The sequence below is a fragment of the Peromyscus leucopus genome, chromosome 5, assembly GCF_004664715.2.
Source record: "Peromyscus leucopus breed LL Stock chromosome 5, UCI_PerLeu_2.1, whole genome shotgun sequence".
Lineage (NCBI taxonomy): Eukaryota > Metazoa > Chordata > Mammalia > Rodentia > Cricetidae > Peromyscus > Peromyscus leucopus.
In genome coordinates this window covers 85,693,325-85,711,266 of record NC_051067.1, presented here as the reverse complement: position 1 = coordinate 85,711,266, position 17,942 = coordinate 85,693,325, and the positions used below count along the sequence as shown (strand labels likewise).

At 53.0% G+C, this 17,942-nt stretch overlaps 1 protein-coding gene across 3 annotated transcripts in view; it reads right to left on the bottom strand.

Moving 5' to 3' along the window:
- Positions 1-203: 203 nt before the first annotated feature.
- Positions 204-17,942, bottom strand: part of Slc12a3 (solute carrier family 12 member 3) — a 36,556-nt gene continuing 18,817 nt past the window's right edge. For 2 of the 3 annotated variants that reach the window (XM_028871469.2, XM_028871470.2), the window contains exons 18-25: positions 16,901-17,007; positions 15,653-15,735; positions 13,754-13,855; positions 12,314-12,425; positions 8,927-9,013; positions 8,145-8,280; positions 6,976-7,043; positions 204-607 (exon numbers count right to left, since the gene is read on the bottom strand). In XM_028871469.2, coding sequence (XP_028727302.1) covers positions 466-607; positions 6,976-7,043; positions 8,145-8,280; positions 8,927-9,013; positions 12,314-12,425; positions 13,754-13,855; positions 15,653-15,735; positions 16,901-17,007 — 837 coding nt within the window. In that variant the 3' untranslated portion in view covers positions 204-465. The remainder of the gene's footprint in view (positions 608-6,975; positions 7,044-8,144; positions 8,281-8,926; positions 9,014-12,313; positions 12,426-13,753; positions 13,856-15,652; positions 15,736-16,900; positions 17,008-17,942) is intronic. The other variant, XM_037206092.1, reaches the window with a different exon arrangement.

Genomic DNA, 17,942 nt, shown 5'->3' with positions numbered 1-17,942 from the left:
CATCACTGAAAAGCAACAGAGCTGAAGATACGTGCATTGCCGTGCAGGCTCAGAGGACCCTGTGGTCCTCAGAGCTCCTCACAGGTCCCCAGGGCAGGTTCCCACTCTCCTGTCTGGGGGAAGGAGACAGGTTTGGGCATGGTTGCCCCGATGGTCTGGAGAGACTGCTAAGATGTACACCCAGTGCTGGGACTCAGTTCGCATACAAATCAAAGACTGCAGTTTACTACTTGGTCATCAAGAAAAAGCTTTTTAAAAAGAGATAGAATCTTCCAGAGACTTCCAAGCAACGTCAAGGCCCAGAAGGCGTATCTGTCGGGGTTCAGCCAGTTTGGAAACACATCATCTTCTGCAGGGGACCAGCAGATGTGATGAATCAGTCAGTCTGAAGCAGGACTTGGAGCTGGAGAGGGTGAGTTCTGACTCCACCCCCACACCCTCGGCTCTGGGCAGGAACACTGGGTATCACTGGCAATAAAAGGTGAGCACATTCTCCTGGTTGCCTCGTATAAGGACGACGGGAGGTCTGAGGTCCTGGGACAGGGTCTCCAGCCAGGCCATGTACAGCGAACTGGGGCACTTCCCCTTCCTTCCGATGGGCAAGGTGCTGTAGGAGGAAGAGTAGCAGCAGAGAAATTACCCAGGGCTTCCTCACATAGCCCAGCCCAGGCCTTGTTCTCTAAACAGTCCATCAGCTTCCTGCTTGTTCATGATTCCTTCCCACTCACTTTTTTTTTTTTTTTTTTTTTTTTTTTGGTTTTTCCAGACAGGGTTTCTCTGTGTAGCTTTTTTTGGAGCCTGTCCTGGAACTCACTTTGTAGACCTGGCTGGCCTCGAACTCACAGAGATTTACCTGCCTCTGCCTCTCGAGTGCTGGGATTAAAGGCGTGTAACGCCGGCCTCCTTCCCACTCACTTTAAGACCTCGCTGCTGTCCTTCACAGAGTTCCTCAGAATACCTTGAGCCACAAAGTATTTCTAAGCAGCAGACCCATGGCCTGCACACACCCTATGATCCAGTCCCCTCCAACCCTTCCAGCCTCACTTAGCCCTACTCACTGCTGAATAGCCACAGTGACAAATGCCAAGCCTGCTCCTGCCTCAGGACCTTTGCTGTTGATGCTCTTGACACTTGGGAAATGACCATGCCCAGCTCTGGGCGGCTCCTTTGAATCATCCAGATTTTTGCTCGAGGGCAGCTCCTCTCATTGACCACACCTTCCCACCCAATCCGCATTTGACTGTTTTCACAGCCCTTCCCAATCTTAAGGGCATCTTTAGTTGTATTGCTTTGTTGTCTGTGTCCCCCATTAGAATATATGTCCCAATACATCCACCTGCAGGTTGAGTTTACCTGGCCTCTCCCTTCTGTGCCCAGAATACACTCTGAGAGAGAGGCAGGTTCAGAAGGCATCTGCTGAGTGGGAAAGGCCACCCCACGGGGTCACTAGCACCATGCCAGGCTTGCCTTTCCAGCGCCACAGTATGATGTGCTTGTGTGATGGAGCTGCATGCCCTGGTCCTGCCCCCTGGCCAAGGGAGGGTGTCAGGGCAGACTCCAGCATGGCCTCTTGGGACCCCATTGTCCCGACTGCACAACACCATGCAAATAACAAGATGTCCTAGAATGCTGTTCAGTCATGTTTGCCTGTTTAGATCAGAAAGTGACTTTCCTGCCATCTTAACGATTCTAATGATGCTCTGGGACCGTGTACCAGTCAGTGCCTAGGATTCAGCTTCTGGGAAATACAGCCTCCCACAGAACCAGCTGTGGTGCATGGAGTTGGGACACCAGTGCTTACATGGGACTTGGAGATCTACCAGTCCCTCCACAGGCACTGTTTCGTCTGGGCTTTAGCCTAGCCCAGCGGTGGACAGTGCCCCAGTGGCAGGGCAGGCCAGCCGGAACAGCCAGCCAGGCAGATTGGAACTGCGGTTCAGAGTTCAGAATCTGGCTTGCCATGTCCTCAGCCACGTGGCTTTGGTAAAGTGCCCGACTGACTCTGAGCCTCAGGGTTCTCTAAAGTGAGAGGTACTACCCTCGTGGGCGGTCTGTGGGCACACACAGGGTGCAGGTGCTAGAGCTGGGCCCCCAGCCAGGTCTCTGGACCTTTCTGCCAGCTGCGTCTGCTTGCTAGAACCTCACACGCCCACTAAGAGCCTGTGACCACTAACTAAAATGCAGGGTCATAGCACCAGTGGGACAGCCACTGCCCTGTGTTTAAAAAGTGAGGACCCAAGGAGCAGGAGAGGTGCGTGGGAACAAGGACGTCTATGTCACTAAGCAGCTGTCATCTTCCTTCGAAAGCATTTGGTGACAGTCCGTGGAAAGAGGACAGGAGAGGAGAAAGGCCAAGTTTAGACTTCACGGGCACGCCTGAGGCCCAGGACGCTGCCATCCGTGAAATGCTGCATTATCTTTGGGAACCCAATTCACCAGCTTTAAAGGCCACAGGCACAGGTGCCTGCCATTTCAGAGCCCGCAAACACTCAGGGTTCCTACAGTATGCCTGGGCATCAAGTTCCCTCCCTCAGTGGAGCCTGTGGCCCTGTCCCAGGGACGGCAGCTTTAGCTCACTCAAGCACCAGCCAATGACATGCTTGCTCTTGCCAACAGGATGTGCTCTCCTTATCTTTAGAACAAAAAAACGGGAACAAAACAACTTCTGTTCGAAATTGCAAGGCAATGTTAGGACAATGTTAGAGCCAGAAGTTAAGTCCCTGAACAGAGCCAATGGTGGCAGGCTGAGCGCCCGTCGGCTCTCCATCCGGAAGGTCCTGATCAGAGGACTCAGTTCCTATGGCAGTGTCCTCGTCTCAAGAACAGTTAGTGATGATTCTTGAAAGCAGCAAGACCCATACCTACAGTATCCTCGCACGTCCACTGGTGGTGAGTACTCCTTAGTAATTACTCTTTGGCATTGAGGAGGGAACCCCTACAGGGAAAGGGGGTATCTGGTCTCCCCAGGAACAGAGGCTGTGGGGCTGGTTCCTGTGCCAGCTCAACACCTGTGCAGGTGTAGCTGTGCTCTCACGTGGGTGGCGGTGTGGGGGTGCTTCATCAGATAAACCACCGATGAGTAGACAGACAGCCAGGTTCTGCCTGCAACCAACACCAGACTAGATGGCCACTGCATCTGGTCCCAGAGGGGATTGCTGCCTGTTTGCTGTCCTTAGAATATCTGGTGACAGGGGTCCTGAGCCCCTTCCCAGCCCCCTTCTGGGAGAGACTGTACAATTTGCATTTCTAGGGTTCCTGGGTCTAAAGCAGCTGACCTCAACTACACCTTGAGAAATGTGGGCTAGTCTCCAGCTTGGAGAGTTGCGACACACACACACACACACACACACACACACACACACACACACACACGCACGCAGCTGCTCTGTCCGCCCCAAGGAGTTGGTCCAAGAGCTGGGGCCCTGTTGACAGCTCCAGCTGCTGGCTAGGGTGGAGTTTGTGCAGGTGTCGTCTCCAGGGCGACTGGATACACCATCGTTGCTCTCAGCTAATCCTGCCGAGACTGGCTGGTGGGCGTTTGACTTCTGTAGTTTTGGGGTAGAAGGGAAAGGCAGGGAGAGGTGCCACTCAGGTAAACTTTCTCATCACAGGGCCCCTGAGAGATAGGTTCATTTTAATAGCAAATAAGTGTGTGTGTGTGGGGGGGGGGGTCACAGCACCATGAAAGGGAACCTTGAAGCCTGCTTCAGTGGTCATTAGGGAAACCAAGGCTAGAGAGGCATGGGCGTCCTTTCCAAGGTTACACAGTGAGCTAACAGCCGGCCATAATTGCAAGCCTGCTTCTTTAAAGCCCTAGGGAAGCTGCAGCTTCTCCTCTGGAGAGTTCACACCTCAGGTCCCCACCTGGTTAGAGGTCTTGGTGCATCGGGGATAAAGCCACCTCCACCGCCTTGTCCTCTGACTTGGGCCACACCCTGGGCCCAACACTGCCTTCGGAACATTCTCTGAGAGGTGTGGGTGATAAAGCAAATCCCGTCCTCCACGATTTCTCAGTAGGAGAGCATGATCTGCAGGCCCTGGGAAGTGCTCAGACACAATGGGCGTCACCTGACCGGAAGTGTTGTCACACTGGGCCCTACACTAGGAGGGTCCACACCTGGTCCACACTGGGTGTCACAGTCTGGACTCCTTTTCAATGCTGTGAGCCACACAGGAGGGCATTTCAAGGCAGAGTTCAGCTTGGTAACTTCCTGTGTAGGGCCCCATTCATTGGCTGGCTGCGAGCTGAATACAGGGAGCCAAGCCCTTGAAGGGGGGGCCTGGTGTCCTCTGGAGTGGCCCAGGGAAGGACTGGCAGTTGCTTCAGCTCAGATCTCTGTGCTTTGGTGCTAATCTGTCTGAGATCTTGGCCACCACTCTACACAGGACACCATGAATCACTAAGGATTCTACATGCCTGTCTGTCCTTGGATACATATGAAGTGATTCGCAGGAACAAAGTCAGTAAGCCATTTGCTGTGGTCTGAATAGGCATGACCAGCTAAAATTCACCCCGTTGAAATGCTTCCCTCTGCGCTTAGAGGGCAATGGGCAAGAGTTTCAGGAGCTGGAGGTTTGGGGAGGTGATCAGGCCGAGAGGTTAGTGCTCTCTTTACAACACAGCTCTAGCGAGTTCTGTCATGTGAGGACAAGGGGCCTCACAGTGACTTGTGAGTCTATGACCAGAAGGCTGGCTTTACCAGGTACTAAATATGCTAATACTTTCATATTAGACCTCCATCCTTCAGAACTACGAGAGATGAGCTCCTGTTGCTTACAACTAACCCGGTGTGTGGTATTTTGTTACAGTTCCGAGTGAATGAAAGACATGATTCCTGGACCTTGGTTGAGTGAGTGGCTGGAACTACACTTGTCCTCTGACTTGGGCCACACCCTGGGCCCAACACTGCCTTCGGAACATTCTCTGAGAGGTGTTTGAGTACTGTCCAAGAAGACACACCCCTTGTCCCCACAGCCTGGCCTGGGACATACTCTAACCTTTAGCTGCTGACCATACTCTGTGGTAGAGTTATAGCACCATTGCCTTCCATGCAGAGGAACTGGCTGGTGCCGTTTGACCCCTATGGGCCTGCAGACAGGGCTGAAGGGCCAGACCCTCGGGAATCGGGGCTCTGAGGGCGTGCTCAGTCACGGTCCCGCAGTGTTTGCCCTCAGCCTTCACCTGTCACCCTTCTGGTTATCTGCTAGAAGGCTGGGGCATTTTTGGTCTTTGCCCGTTTGCCATGTTGATCTTCTCAAAGGAGCACTTACGCTGCCTGCAGGGAACAATGCTGGTGTCTCCTGAAAAGGGAGTATTTCTGTCTGAAGGAGAGACTCTATTTCCTCATGTCACCCTCAAGGGGCTCCTTGGTGGCAGTGTCTTCTTGTGGATCCAGTGTCAGATATGGCCTATGGAGTCTAGGGGGCAACCAGGTTGGGGATGGACCATTCTCGAGTCTTGTGCACTCTAAACCCAATAGAGTGCTAAGTTTGAGGCCTCCCTGCAGGAGATAAACATCCTTTGCCACACCCCACTACTGCCCTGGTTAGTCTTTGGTCAACTTTTGGTCAACTTGACACAAGGTAGAGTCAGTTTTTTGAGATGAGCACAATTGAGAAAATGCCCTCAGCAGACTGGCCTGTGATCAGGCAGGGCATTTTCTTGATTAATAATTGATGTGGGAAGGCCTAGGCCATGTGGGCAGTGCCATCCCTGGGCTGGTAGTTATGGGTGCTATAAGAAACCAGAGTAAGCCAGGAAGAGGAAGCCAGTAAGCAGCACTCCTCCATAGTCTCTGCATCAGCTCCTGCCTCCAGGTTCCTGCTTTTGAGTTCCTGCCCTGACTTCCCTGGATGACAGACTTACAAGCTGTGGGTTGAAATAAACGTTTCCTCTCCAACTTGCTTTTGGTCATGGTTTCTCACAGCAATAGTAGCCTACTGTACTGCTTGTATCAGCAGATACGGGTTTGCTCTCCAGAGCAGGTAACACTTGGCCAGTCTGCCAGGATGTTTAGACTCATGCACACTGAAAAGGACGTTGTTGAAAGCTCAGGCCGCCATCATCTGTGCAGGACAGTGACCATCTCATTATCAAGTAAGACTGACCCTGGCCTTCCTCCTTGACACACCTCGGGGGTTTTAGGAATAAGACCCCATATCAGAACACGCCTTGAAAAGAAGGCCACCTCTTGACAAGTCCATGGTTGCTGACTGCCAGGGAGGCAGAGGTAGAAGGATCCCAGGTGTGAGTCCCATCTGGGATTTCAACACAGGCTCCATATGTTAGGCCGGGGGCTTTATGTTCTCATGTGGTAGAAGCCCCTACAAATGAAATGTCCTGTCTGAGCAGACAGAGTGCTTGGCCCCCAGCAAGCGTGGGAAGAGCCTTATCAAAATCTGTGTTACCCTAAGCTACAGATTTAAAGGCCTTGGCTGGCCATGTTCTTATTACCGGCCTCAGAGATTAGAGCCACATGGAGACCCCTCCTTGCCACTGTCCCTGTCCACTTGCTCAGCCATGGCTTACATCAGAGGGCAGCGTGGGGTGAGTGTAGGTCCAGGGGGGACAGTGTGGCCGGAGCAGCCTCCATTCCTGTTGTCCAGATTGGACACTCAAATCATTAAGGGACGGCAGATAGCCAATAAGGGTTGGGCAATTTCCAAGCTAAGAAACACACTCACTGGCTTCTGAAGGGAGGAGCTGCCTCCATTTGCCAAGCCTGTTTGGCAGGAAAAGGAGTACACAAGAGACAGCAAGGAAGATCAGCAATGCCTGGGACACATGAGGCCTGTGACCTGCCAGCTGGCCCTCAGGCCAGCGCCATGAGGCAGACAGTGGAGTGGCCATGTTTTCTGAGAATCCACCAGGCTGAGTCTGCAGCGTTCTGGGCCCCTCTGAACAGCTACCCTCCTCCCAACAGGCCACGCCTCCTCCCAACAGGCCACTCCTCCCGCCAGCCAGATGTGACTTACAGGATGATCAGAGCCGCATCCCGAGAGTAGTCCAGCAGAATCTCATTCAGCCTCACCTGCCGAAGGGACTGGGGCCAAGGAAAGCCAAGGTCACTTCCTACCTCTCCAACAGCACCCCACCCCCAGGTCAGCTGGGCGCAGAATTACTCCCCTCAACAATTCCTGACTCCCCAGCCCCAGGAGAGCCTCCCCAAGCTTCAGTGTGGCCCTCTGAAAAGTGGGTATGATCATGTCCACCCCAGGGGATGTGGAGGAGGTCAAATGGGCTAACTTGACTCAGTACCAGGCAAAGGGCATGTACCCAGAAGACCCACGGTATAAAGACCAGGGGGCTTTTTAGAGCAGGTGTAGGCCCCCAGTGACAGACTTTGAGAGGATCAGCTTTAGACACCTTGCTTATTTCTGGAGAGCCAGCTGGTGCCAGGCTGGGCAAATCTCCAAAGTCCCTGGGTGTGTGGGCCTGGCTGGGGGACACACCTAAACCTAAGGCCATCTTAGGTCCCTCAGAAATGAGGTCAACTCCTGGGACCTGAAAGTGGATGGATACTCAGTGTAGAGAAAGGAACCTGAGGCGAGTGAGTTGGCCCAGTCTGGGGCTCTCACTGTCTCCCTGTGGACATCACAGATGCCCAATTCTTTGTTGTGAGGGCTGCCCTGTGCCTTGTAGGCATTTCTCAGCGCTCCTGGTTTCTATGGAATATGTAATAGCTGTAGAATGAATCTCCTTGAGTTGTGACCTCCAAAAATATCTCTAGACACTTGACAAATGTCCCTACCTGGGGGAGGGTGGCAAATGGCCACTGATGTAGAATACTGAGAGGAAAAGTGAGATCTGCCCCTGGGTGCCTGGCCCTTCCGTTTATTCATTCACCTAAAAATGCCACTGCAGCCAACGTCAAAAGAGCCTCCCCGGCCGCATATACAGCTCTGGAAGAAGGACTCTAACCCAGCAGTGGCCAGCACCATTTACACACCGGGAGGACAGGTCTCCCCACCAGGGACAGCATAGGGATCCATGATGTTACGGTTCAGCCCTCGCATGTGACCCAAGGATATCTCAGACACTGGGGAGGGATGGCAGGGGCTGGCCAAGTGGGGACTCCCGAAGCTCAGGATGGGACTCACGGCTGGGGCCCCAGACCCTGGTGCGCCCCTTCCCTCTCTTGCACCTTAATTCTGTTCTTGTTAATCTCCTCATCTGAGATCTTCCAGGGACAGTCCCGCCTCATCTCAGCGACAGTGGCCTCATCCTTGAAGCCGTCATTCAGGCGGAAGGGTGCAACCATGTCCTCAAACCGCTTGGTGCTAGAAAGGAAAGTACAGGTGAGGCTGGGCGACATGGCCTTGTTTCCAGGGGAGCCAGGAACTTGGAGGAAGCTCAAGGTAGGGACACCCACACACACACACGGACATACTCCTCAGGCCGAAGCATCCAACTTGGCCATGTATAGTGCATGGCCTGTGTGGCCTCAGCCCTTGACACTTAGGCCTGGCATTCAGCCAATTTTCACACATCGTCTGCTAACCCAGACCCTCCCCTCCCAAGCCTACTCAGCACCAAATACCCCACTGCTACCCCACTGTCAGCAAGAAAGACTGAACCCCATCCTCACTGAACTCCTGCTCAGCTGGTGGTAGTAAGCAAATAAACACAAATGAGCAGGTGTTTTAGGAAGATAGGCCCTGAGTCCTGCAACAGGGAATAATGGGTAAGGAAGGCCTCTCTGCTAGCTGAAGGAAATGGGTCCTTCTGAAGCCAGTTGTGTACACAAGGCAGAAGGCGCCAGGTGGAAAAACAGTTAAACGTGCAAAGGTCCTGAGGTACGGTGTGTCCGGCCCATGTGAAGAGCAGCACAGGAATCAGCAGGGCTGGAAGAAGGGAACAGCGAGCAGAGGGATCTGGAGGGCCAGAGCTGGCCCTTCGGTCTGGAACTCCCAACACGGAACTCACTGCTCAGCCTGAGGCTTCTGATTGATGTCCGGAAGGACGTGAACTTCATGAAATCCCAGTCTGAACTTGCTCAAAAGAGAAATGATCCTGGAAGAGAGATGCAGAACTTTAAAACAGTATCCGCTCGTCCTGATGTTTATTACGCACCTGATGGGTGTGTAGCGGTGAGCAGAACAGATGTGGCTCGCGCAGGAGGCGAGGTGGCCAGACAGTGAGAAATGTGGGTGGAGTAAGTCAGAGGGTGGTAAGCAATGTGAAAAATATTTGATCAGAAAAATCCCAAGGGTCCTCTGGTCAGGAAAAGTCTAGGATGCTGCTAGGTCCCGGGCCACACTTTGAGAACTGAAGGTCAAAGGCAGGGGAAGATGAAGAGGGAAACTGAAGGGAGGTGGGAGAGACCAAGACAACAACACACATGAGCTAAGAAGAAAGCCAGGAGCTGCGTGCTAGATGGCATCAAGGGGGCATCTAGTGGAGAAGCCCCCTGTGGTCTATGCAGTCAGGAAAGACTTCACATCTGGCTGCCTGGTGCATGGTGAAGGTTGGGATAGGCCCAGGGAGCTGGGACAGAGCAATGTCCACATTGGAATCACCGAGTATCTTGCAGAACACACCTGTGGACCCCAGCCCAGTTCTGGGTCAGAACCTCTAGGCAAAGCATGGACTGGATGATGTCCCCAAGATGTGATGTTTCCACCAAGCCGAGGCCTGCCGGACTCACTGGAGGGGGAAGCCAGTGAGCAAAGGCAGCGGATGAAATGACTGGGAGAGCACGGAGCATCCTAGAAAGTCTAAAGGCCCAGGCTGGGACCCCTACACCAAGACCCCTGCTGGCTCTTGAACTTAGGGGTGGGACTTTACATTTTTTTTCTAAGATTCATTTTTTATTTACACATCTATGTGTGTCTTTCTGTGTGTGTATGCCATGTGTGTAAGGGTGTCTGAGAAGGCCAGAAGACGTCAGAGCCCCTGGAGCTAAAGTTATAGGCAGTGTGAGTTGCCTGTGTGGGTGCTGGGACTCCAACTTGGGTACCGCATAAAGGCAGCGAGTACTATAAACTGCTGAACCATCTCTCCAGTCCCCTCAGCCCATAGGCCTTTGGGGTTTTGTTTGTTTGTTGTTTGTTTTTGTTTGTTTGTTTTGTTTTTTTGAGACAGGGTTTCTTTGTTAGCCCTGGCTGTCCTAGAACTGGATCTGTAGAGCAGGCTGGCCTCAAACTCAGAGGTCCATGTACCTCTGCCTCCAGAGTGCTGAGATTAAAGGCAGGTATCACCACTGCCCAAGTTGGTTTAGTTTTTGAATAAGTGTCCTGTTGCTCAGGCTGGCCTCCAACTCACTCTAGCTAAGGATGACCTTGAACTTCTGACTATTCTGCCTCCGCTTCCCCGGCACTTAGCAGCACATTTTTCTGAGTGTTGCATTCAAGGCTTTGCACACATTCAGCAAACATAACCAGCTGTGCTTCATTCAACCCAGAAGTAGGGTTTTAAAAGCAGAGCTGTGTAGCCTCATCCTGGTACATGGCAGGGGCCCAGCAGGCCTGGGGTCACAGAGACAGCAGATCGCATACATAGCCCACTAAGTGGCAGTTGAGACAGAAGGATTTTTATAGCTGCTGTGAGAGGGACATGCTGTTACCTGACAGGGCCACCTTGAGCTAAGCCAACCTCACGGAACCCAGCTGCCACCCAGAGCTGGGACAGGAAGCCAAGACTGCCGAAGAGGCTTCTGGTCTGTTTACTCTTTGTAGGTCCTGAAAGCCAGGTGTGCTGTCCTCAGCACTGCCCTTGGCCTTGCCAAGGAAGGATATTTCATTGGTAAAGTTCTCACCGAGAAGAGGGGGAGGAGGGAGGAGACAGGGACAGAACTGCAGTCCCCTCCGCCCCCACCCCCAGCAAACTCAGGGGGGACTAGAAGAAGAAAGAATGAAGGTGAAGTCCTGGTGTAGGAGAGGTGCCGTCAGGGGTCGCCTCCCATCCTGTCCTTGGGGCATCGTGGACCTGTGCTAGAGCCTGCACCAGGCTCTTCTCTTTGGGCAAACTGCCCCGATTTGCCTGAGCAGGTCTCGTGTACGACCTTTAATCTCAATTCCCCTCCCTGGAAAGTCAGCGTCGCCCAGCCCTTCCCCTACATCTCCTGCCAGCTGGACACCTCCGCGACCACACCTCTGTGTACTTCTGTGTCTATTTAAGACAAGTCACATTCTGCCTTAGTGCTGCGATTTGCATACTGTTTACCCCAGGAGCTCAGGTTAAGATTTAATCCTCGGTGTGTGGGGGTGAGATCATGAAACAGAATCCTGTCCTGGTGTTTAGGATTAGACCAGGTCATTGGGTTTGCATCTCATGATTGAACTGAACTTTGGTTCTGGTGTTTAGGATTGGACCAGGTCATTGGGTTTGCATCTCATCATTGAACTGAACTTTGGTGGCTTCTTGAGAAAAAGGAGAACGAACACACACACACACACACACACACACACACACACACACACACACACATACTACCTGTATCTTGCCATGTGATGTCCTATGTCACCATAGGTGTGTTTCCACCCCACCAGGTCACTGCCAGCAAGAAGGCCATCACCAGATGCAGCCCTTTGACTGAACCCCAGAACCATGAACCAAGGGAACCTTTTTTCTTTATGAGACAGCCTGCCTCGGGTGTTTTGTTACAGTCATTAAAAAAGGGTAAAGTAAGATACATTTCAGAAGCAAATTTTATCTTAATTAAAACAGAAAACAACACTTGTTGCCAGAAAGAGGTAACGATGAAATAAAGGTGACAGTGTCACCAAATTCTGGCCATGTGATGGCATTGCCTGCCAGGCCAGTGAGTCAGGCTTGCTCTGTTTGCTTAGACAGAGCAAATGAGTTCAAGGATAGGCCAGCTTTACACCAAGATCTCCTGCCAAATCAGCCAGAGACCTGAGAGGGAATTAAAGGTCCCTTCTCACCAACAGACTGAGTGTGATTTCCCCATTATTTGCTACTGCATCTCCTGGCCGCCTAGGAGCCTGCATCCCTACTCGGGGTCAGTGTCAGAAAGGGTTCTAATCTTGCTTCACTTACCTCTGTCCCGCCTTGCACACCAGTCTGTCCGTGAAAAGTCTCATGATTTCAGCACTTACCACCTGCCCCTATCAGCAAGTCCCAGGGCACCTGGGTCATCTCAAGGTGGGAGAGGAAGCCAACACTTTGGAAATGGAGAGAGCTCCTGCCTGAGCCCCAGGCACCATTGCTGTGGGCTGGAGAGAGCTGGCCTGGGCTTTGGGACAACCTCAGGGCCACCCAGGGGCACAGGTGGAGGGTACAGGGATAGGAAGTCAGGAGCCTCACGGAGACTAGATGGCGGATCAGTACAGCCCCGTGGTCCCCACTTACGCCTTTCTCTCTTCGTCCATCCTGTTGATCTGGCCCCCAACAAACACCCGGATCTTGCATTTGCCCCATCTCTTCTTGCGGTGCAGGAGATAGGGGATGAGGAGGGTGAGGCCTGTCAGGGACAATTCCCAGGAGCCAAGAGGAACAGACTCAGGATAGAGCTCTCTGTGTGTTTCCACCCCACATTGACGCAGCGAAACCCTCCCCACTCTGGACCTTAGCTCCTCACAGTGGAGGAACTCACCAGACTAAACCCACTGACCATGGCGCTCAGTTGGGGCTGTGGTTTATTTGGCTAATGTGGGAGGCTTTTTTTTTTTTTTTTTTTTGAGATAAAGTTTTTTGGTGTAGGTAGCTCTAGCTGTCCTGAAACTCACCCTGTAGACCAGGTTGGCCTTGAACTCAGAGATCTGCCTGCCTCTGCCTCCTGGTTATTTGGCCTTTGTGAGACAAGGTTTTATTATGCAGCTGAGGGCAGCTTTGAACTCTTGATCCTCCTGCCTCTACCTCCCAAGTGCTGGGATTGTAGGTGTGTGACAGCATACCCAACCAATGGGGTGATTTTAAATAAGCAAGCTGGCACAGAGTACTTGGCGCATGAGCTGAGGGTGGTGAGTTCGCCTGGAAACATCAGAATGGTCTTCATTTATTTCCTGAACACTGAACATCTGACCAGTGAGTAGGTGCCGTCCCTCCCTGTCATCTCTCTGTACACGGCCAAGGCCCAGCCACCATGCGACCAGCATATGCTACTCTGTGCCTCAGTTTCCCTGTTTCGGAGAAAAAGACTGCATTGGGCTAGCCCACAAGAACACTTGGCTGCCGGGCATAGATTCACACATCCCAGCCTGCCTGGGTGTCATTCAGCAGTGAACTACACAGGGGCTCTCGGATACCCACAGGGGAATTGGCATCGGGACCTGTCCTCAGATGCCCATACCTTCTACAGTGTGGCCCAGGATCCATGTGGAGCCTGCCCGTGGCCTTGCATATCCCCTAGGTCACTTCCTGTCACACCTGCCACAAACCCTGTACCGTGAAAATTGCTCCTGGGGTTTATTGTGGAGGAAATGGTGGCAGGAAACTAGTTTGTATATGTTTGATACAGACGTGATTGGCTTTTTTTCCTTCTTCATTATTTTGATCTGTATTAGAATGGGTTCCAGGACTGACTGACGTGGAACCCACAGACACAGATGGCTGAAATGTTCAGCTGGGGTAGGGGCTGTGGTCTCTTGCTGATTCTATCAAAGGCAGCATCATTAAAGCTGAGGGTTCTGTTTTAAAACCAGGACAGGCTAAGGCCTCTGTCCACTTTGTCGGCTTCTGGGTCCCACCAGAGGCCTCAGCAAGCACAGCCTAGAAGGGCAGGTCAGAAGATGCAGAGACCCGGGAGACAGAAAGTCCCAGGGGACAGGGACGGGTCTGAGGGGACCTGACCTCCATCATCAAACAGCCAGTAGATGTCGATGGTCTTCTTGCCTTGCTCCGACTGGAAGATGGTGCTGGCCTGCTCTTCCTGGACCAGTGCCTCGGGAGCTGCTGAAGAAGAGGCAGGTCTGAGCCAGCAGGCTCTCTGCCAGGACCCCCCTGCAAACAGCCGGCTTTCCCAGTGAGGTGGGCTGGCCTCTGTCACCAAGGTGGGCGTGCAGTGGCCAGAGGCATTCTGCAGGCCTGGCCAGACACAGCTAATGTCCTTTCCCATGTTTCTTAGAGTGCTGTGTGAGCCCATTCCCAGCTCCCTGCTCCGCTCTCCCTGGATCCTGAGGACCCTGGGGGACTATTGTTTGGGAGAACGCTCTTCCTTCTTTGCAGCACCCCTGTTCAGATGGAACCTGCCCTTCTTCTGCCCCTCACAAATGCAGCAGGACATCCCTGCACCTGCTGCCAGTTCCCCCTCAGCGCAGGTGTCCCTGAAAGAAGGGGACAGCATGCAGTCCTCTCTGCAGATAGCATTTGAACATGACTGAGAGGGGAGTTTTCCAAGGGTGGACCTTTAGCCCACAGCCCCAGATTCATCACTGGGCTGGTCGTCTTCGACAGGAACTCAAAACCTACAGTAACCCAACCTCAGTTATTAGGACACCGCTGTCACAAGAGAAAGCCATTTACTCTTGGCCAAGTGCCCAGATGTTCTGACACTAGCATCCCCATAGGACAAGAGAAGCCTGATCCTCTGAGTTGGGGAACTGACCCGTGACAGACACAGATGGCCTAGCCCTGCTGCCCACTGGCTCCCATGCCTTCCTCCACTGGGTCAAACATTTTTTTTTAAAACTGCAAAAAGAAGGGGATAGCTGGGCTACAGGCACTCCTGCCTGGGATGCTGGGATCCTCGCCTCCTGGAGCCCCCCTAATGCTAAAAGAAAGTCCCCCGCCCCGCCACTCTTCCCCGGGGTAACTGATGGCTACTTGCTTCCCTTTGCCCTGGCTCCCGCCTGCCCCCACACCCCAAGCCAGCTGTTTTGACTTCCTCTTGCTCCTCCTCAAGTCACACCACCTCAGGGTAGAGGGTGACCCACCTGAGCCAATCTCTCTCCAGCTCCACTCTCCTCAGCAACAGGCAGGTCTTGTCCTCAGAGAGGCCTCTGAGCACCCTGCATCCATCTCCTCAGGACACTTTCATGTCTGAGGTGACCTGTGTGCCTGCCCACCATGATAAGCATCGGCTTTGTTCCCAGAGGCAGGACCCTGGGTGGGGAGGGGCCTAGAGCAGTCACAGTATCTTGGTTGCTGACCCTGTGGCAGTGGCTACATAAATATTTACTCTCTAGATGCCATGGGAAGGCATGTCCTTGGCCCCTGGTGACAATGTCCCTGCCAGCAAGGAACAGAGTCCTGCCTGCGCGTCTGCCGGTCCGGACCTCTCTTTGTCTTCCCCATGTCTCTAACCATCACTAACTGAGACTCTGCACAGTCAGGTGCAGCTTCCAAACGCCGAAAACACGTTCCTCTTCTGAGCCCCAAGGACATCCTGGCGATCTCGAGAAGGTCCAGTGCCCATGGCCTTTACGTATTTTCCTTGTGGTGTCTCTATATGGGTGGCCTCCTCCTCTTTGCCTTTTCTCTCTCAGATCCTCTTCACCCACATGGTTATCTGACAGTGACGTGGGGAGTTCTAGTTCCCTGTCTACCCCTAGCTGGAAGCATGACCTTGACCTGGTCACTTCCCTATTCTGGGTCTCATTTCTGTTTGGAAACCAATGGGCTCCAAGGAACCATTCAGGACTGGCTATCTACAAGTCGGTGACTTCTTTAGTTTTTTCCCTGTCTTCCTTGCATTGCTTAAAGGAGCCGCTGGGTTTTGACAGGGGCAGGTTAGGTGCAGCGCGTACTCACTGTGCATCTGCGTCACCTCAGAGATGTTGAGCCCCTCACGCATCCTCATGACACACACGCCATAGTTGAAGTCAAAGGCATCACTGGAAAGGAGATGTGGGGTCAAGCCGCTGGCCCTGTGACCTGGCTCCCGGGAGATCCAATGTCTAAGTGTTGGTCTGTGGGCCTCAGTTTCCCTATGTGTATCGTATACAGGCAGAACTGGAGAGTCATCTGTGACACTCCTGGGGAAACCAAGCTAGGCCCTACTTCATGTCACACCCATTCCTTCTTATCAGTTGACTTTGTCAACCTCTCTGCCACTAGTGGGGCTTGGGGACTCTAACTTCCACTTACACAGGAAAACCTGTCCTGGGGTGAGAGCAACTTCCTCATGGCCAGACAGTGAGGAACTGAGAAGCTGGCACTAGGATTATATGGCCGGAACTGTAAGCTGATGAAGAGGTGTGCACATAGGAATAGCCTCCCTCACATGACAACCCAAGGCCTCCCTGAGGGTCTGGCCCACCGGGCCAAGCTCCCTCAACGGATTCCTTCAGTTACACATCTCTGGACTGCCTTGGACACCAGAGCAGCGGGAAGCCTGGGGGCCAGATTTTCAACCCCATGTCGCAATTGCGTTAAGCAGCTGGGGTGACAGCTGAGGCCCATAGGGGGTTAACGGCAGACCCGGATGGAGGTCCCAGGGCCTCGAGGCTCAGCCTCGCGTATTGATGGTACTTTCCCTCTGTGTGGCACAGCAGTGGAAAAGCAGCAGTCCACACAGGTGTTCCCTACCCTACAAAGGAAAGAGCTGGAGATTCTGAGGCTCAGAGTCAGGGTCTGAAGCCTCGAGGACTCTGCTTGGGCCGGTTTCCCACCTCCGCTGGAATCCCACCTGAGAGCTTGCGAGTCGGGAACTGTGAGCCTTCAGGGTTTTTGTTAACAACCGCCATTCTCCGCTACTCTGGAAAGCTGAACGTTCCAGCAACCCGGGACCTGCGTTCTGAGGGGCACGCTTGCCCAGAGCTTTCTCCAGCTTGCCACAGTCTCCACTGTTCCCTGGAGTCCCACACCTGGCCCACCCCACACTTTGTGTTACCTGCTGGCCTCAGTGTCTGTGAAGGCCAAGGTGAGACACCCTCCTCCACCTCAGCCTTCACCACGTGACCCCAGGGGCCTACACTGCCTCTGCTCTGTTTCCCCCGGCCCAGGGATCCCCAGTGGCCAAACCAACAGCTCACAGGCTGCTCCTTCGCGCTCACTCACTGCAGGATGCCAATGTAGTCCTCCACTGTGGCCGGGTGAGCAGACTGCCAATTTTTCTTGAATCCGACCACCAAAATGTTGGGTTTCATTCTCCCCAGTCCCGAGGCCTGCCGGGGTGGAGAGTCAGTCAGAAGATGATCTGGTACTCAAGCCCTGGGATCAGCAAGGGCTCCTCTCTGTGACAAATCACCAGTGTGGGGCTGTTGCTCATCCCAGCCACCTTTACCTCCCACGCTTCAGGAGCTCGGGGTTCTGTCCATCCAGAAAGCGTGTCAAGTCCGAGGACTCTTGGGCCACCTAGTCTCTATATCCTCTCTCCCTCCCTTTCTATACCTCTCTCTCTCTTCTGTTGGTCCTCCTGTGTCTGTCTCCAATGTGGGGGGATTACAGGAGTTCACATCCTAACAGGCTCTCTCTCCCCCTCTCTCCCCGCACCCTCACAACAAGATTCTTTAAAAGATTTGGAGTAAAGTCAATATAACAAACTGACCATTTTAGAGTAGGGTACGGAGGCGCACACCTTTAACCCCAATACCAGAGAGGCAGAGACAGGCAGATCTCTGTGAGTTTGAGGCCAGCCTGGAGGTCTACATAGACAGTTCCAGTTAGCCAGGGCTGCACAGTGAGACCCTGTCTCCAAAAGAAATTAATCATTTAAAAGTATACAATTCAAAACAAATAAGTGCAAATTCATATATACATGTATATGTATATGTGTGTGTGTGTGTATATATATATATATATATATATAGAGAGAGAGAGAGAGAGAGAGGGCTGGCCATGGTATACATGCCTCCTTTAGTCACAGCTACCAAGAGTCTGAGGCAGACAAGCACTTGCCTAGCACTCAGGAGGCCCTGTACCTGATCCCCAAGTACCACTATCCCCATCCCCCCACTCCCAACCCCCAAAAGCTAAGGCCCGAGGATCTTTGCGTGAGCCCACAGAATCTGGGGCACACCAGGCAACGTGAGTCAGAGGCTGCATGCCCTGCATAGCAGTTACTTGTCTCAAACAAAACAAAACAAAGAAACCCACAAAA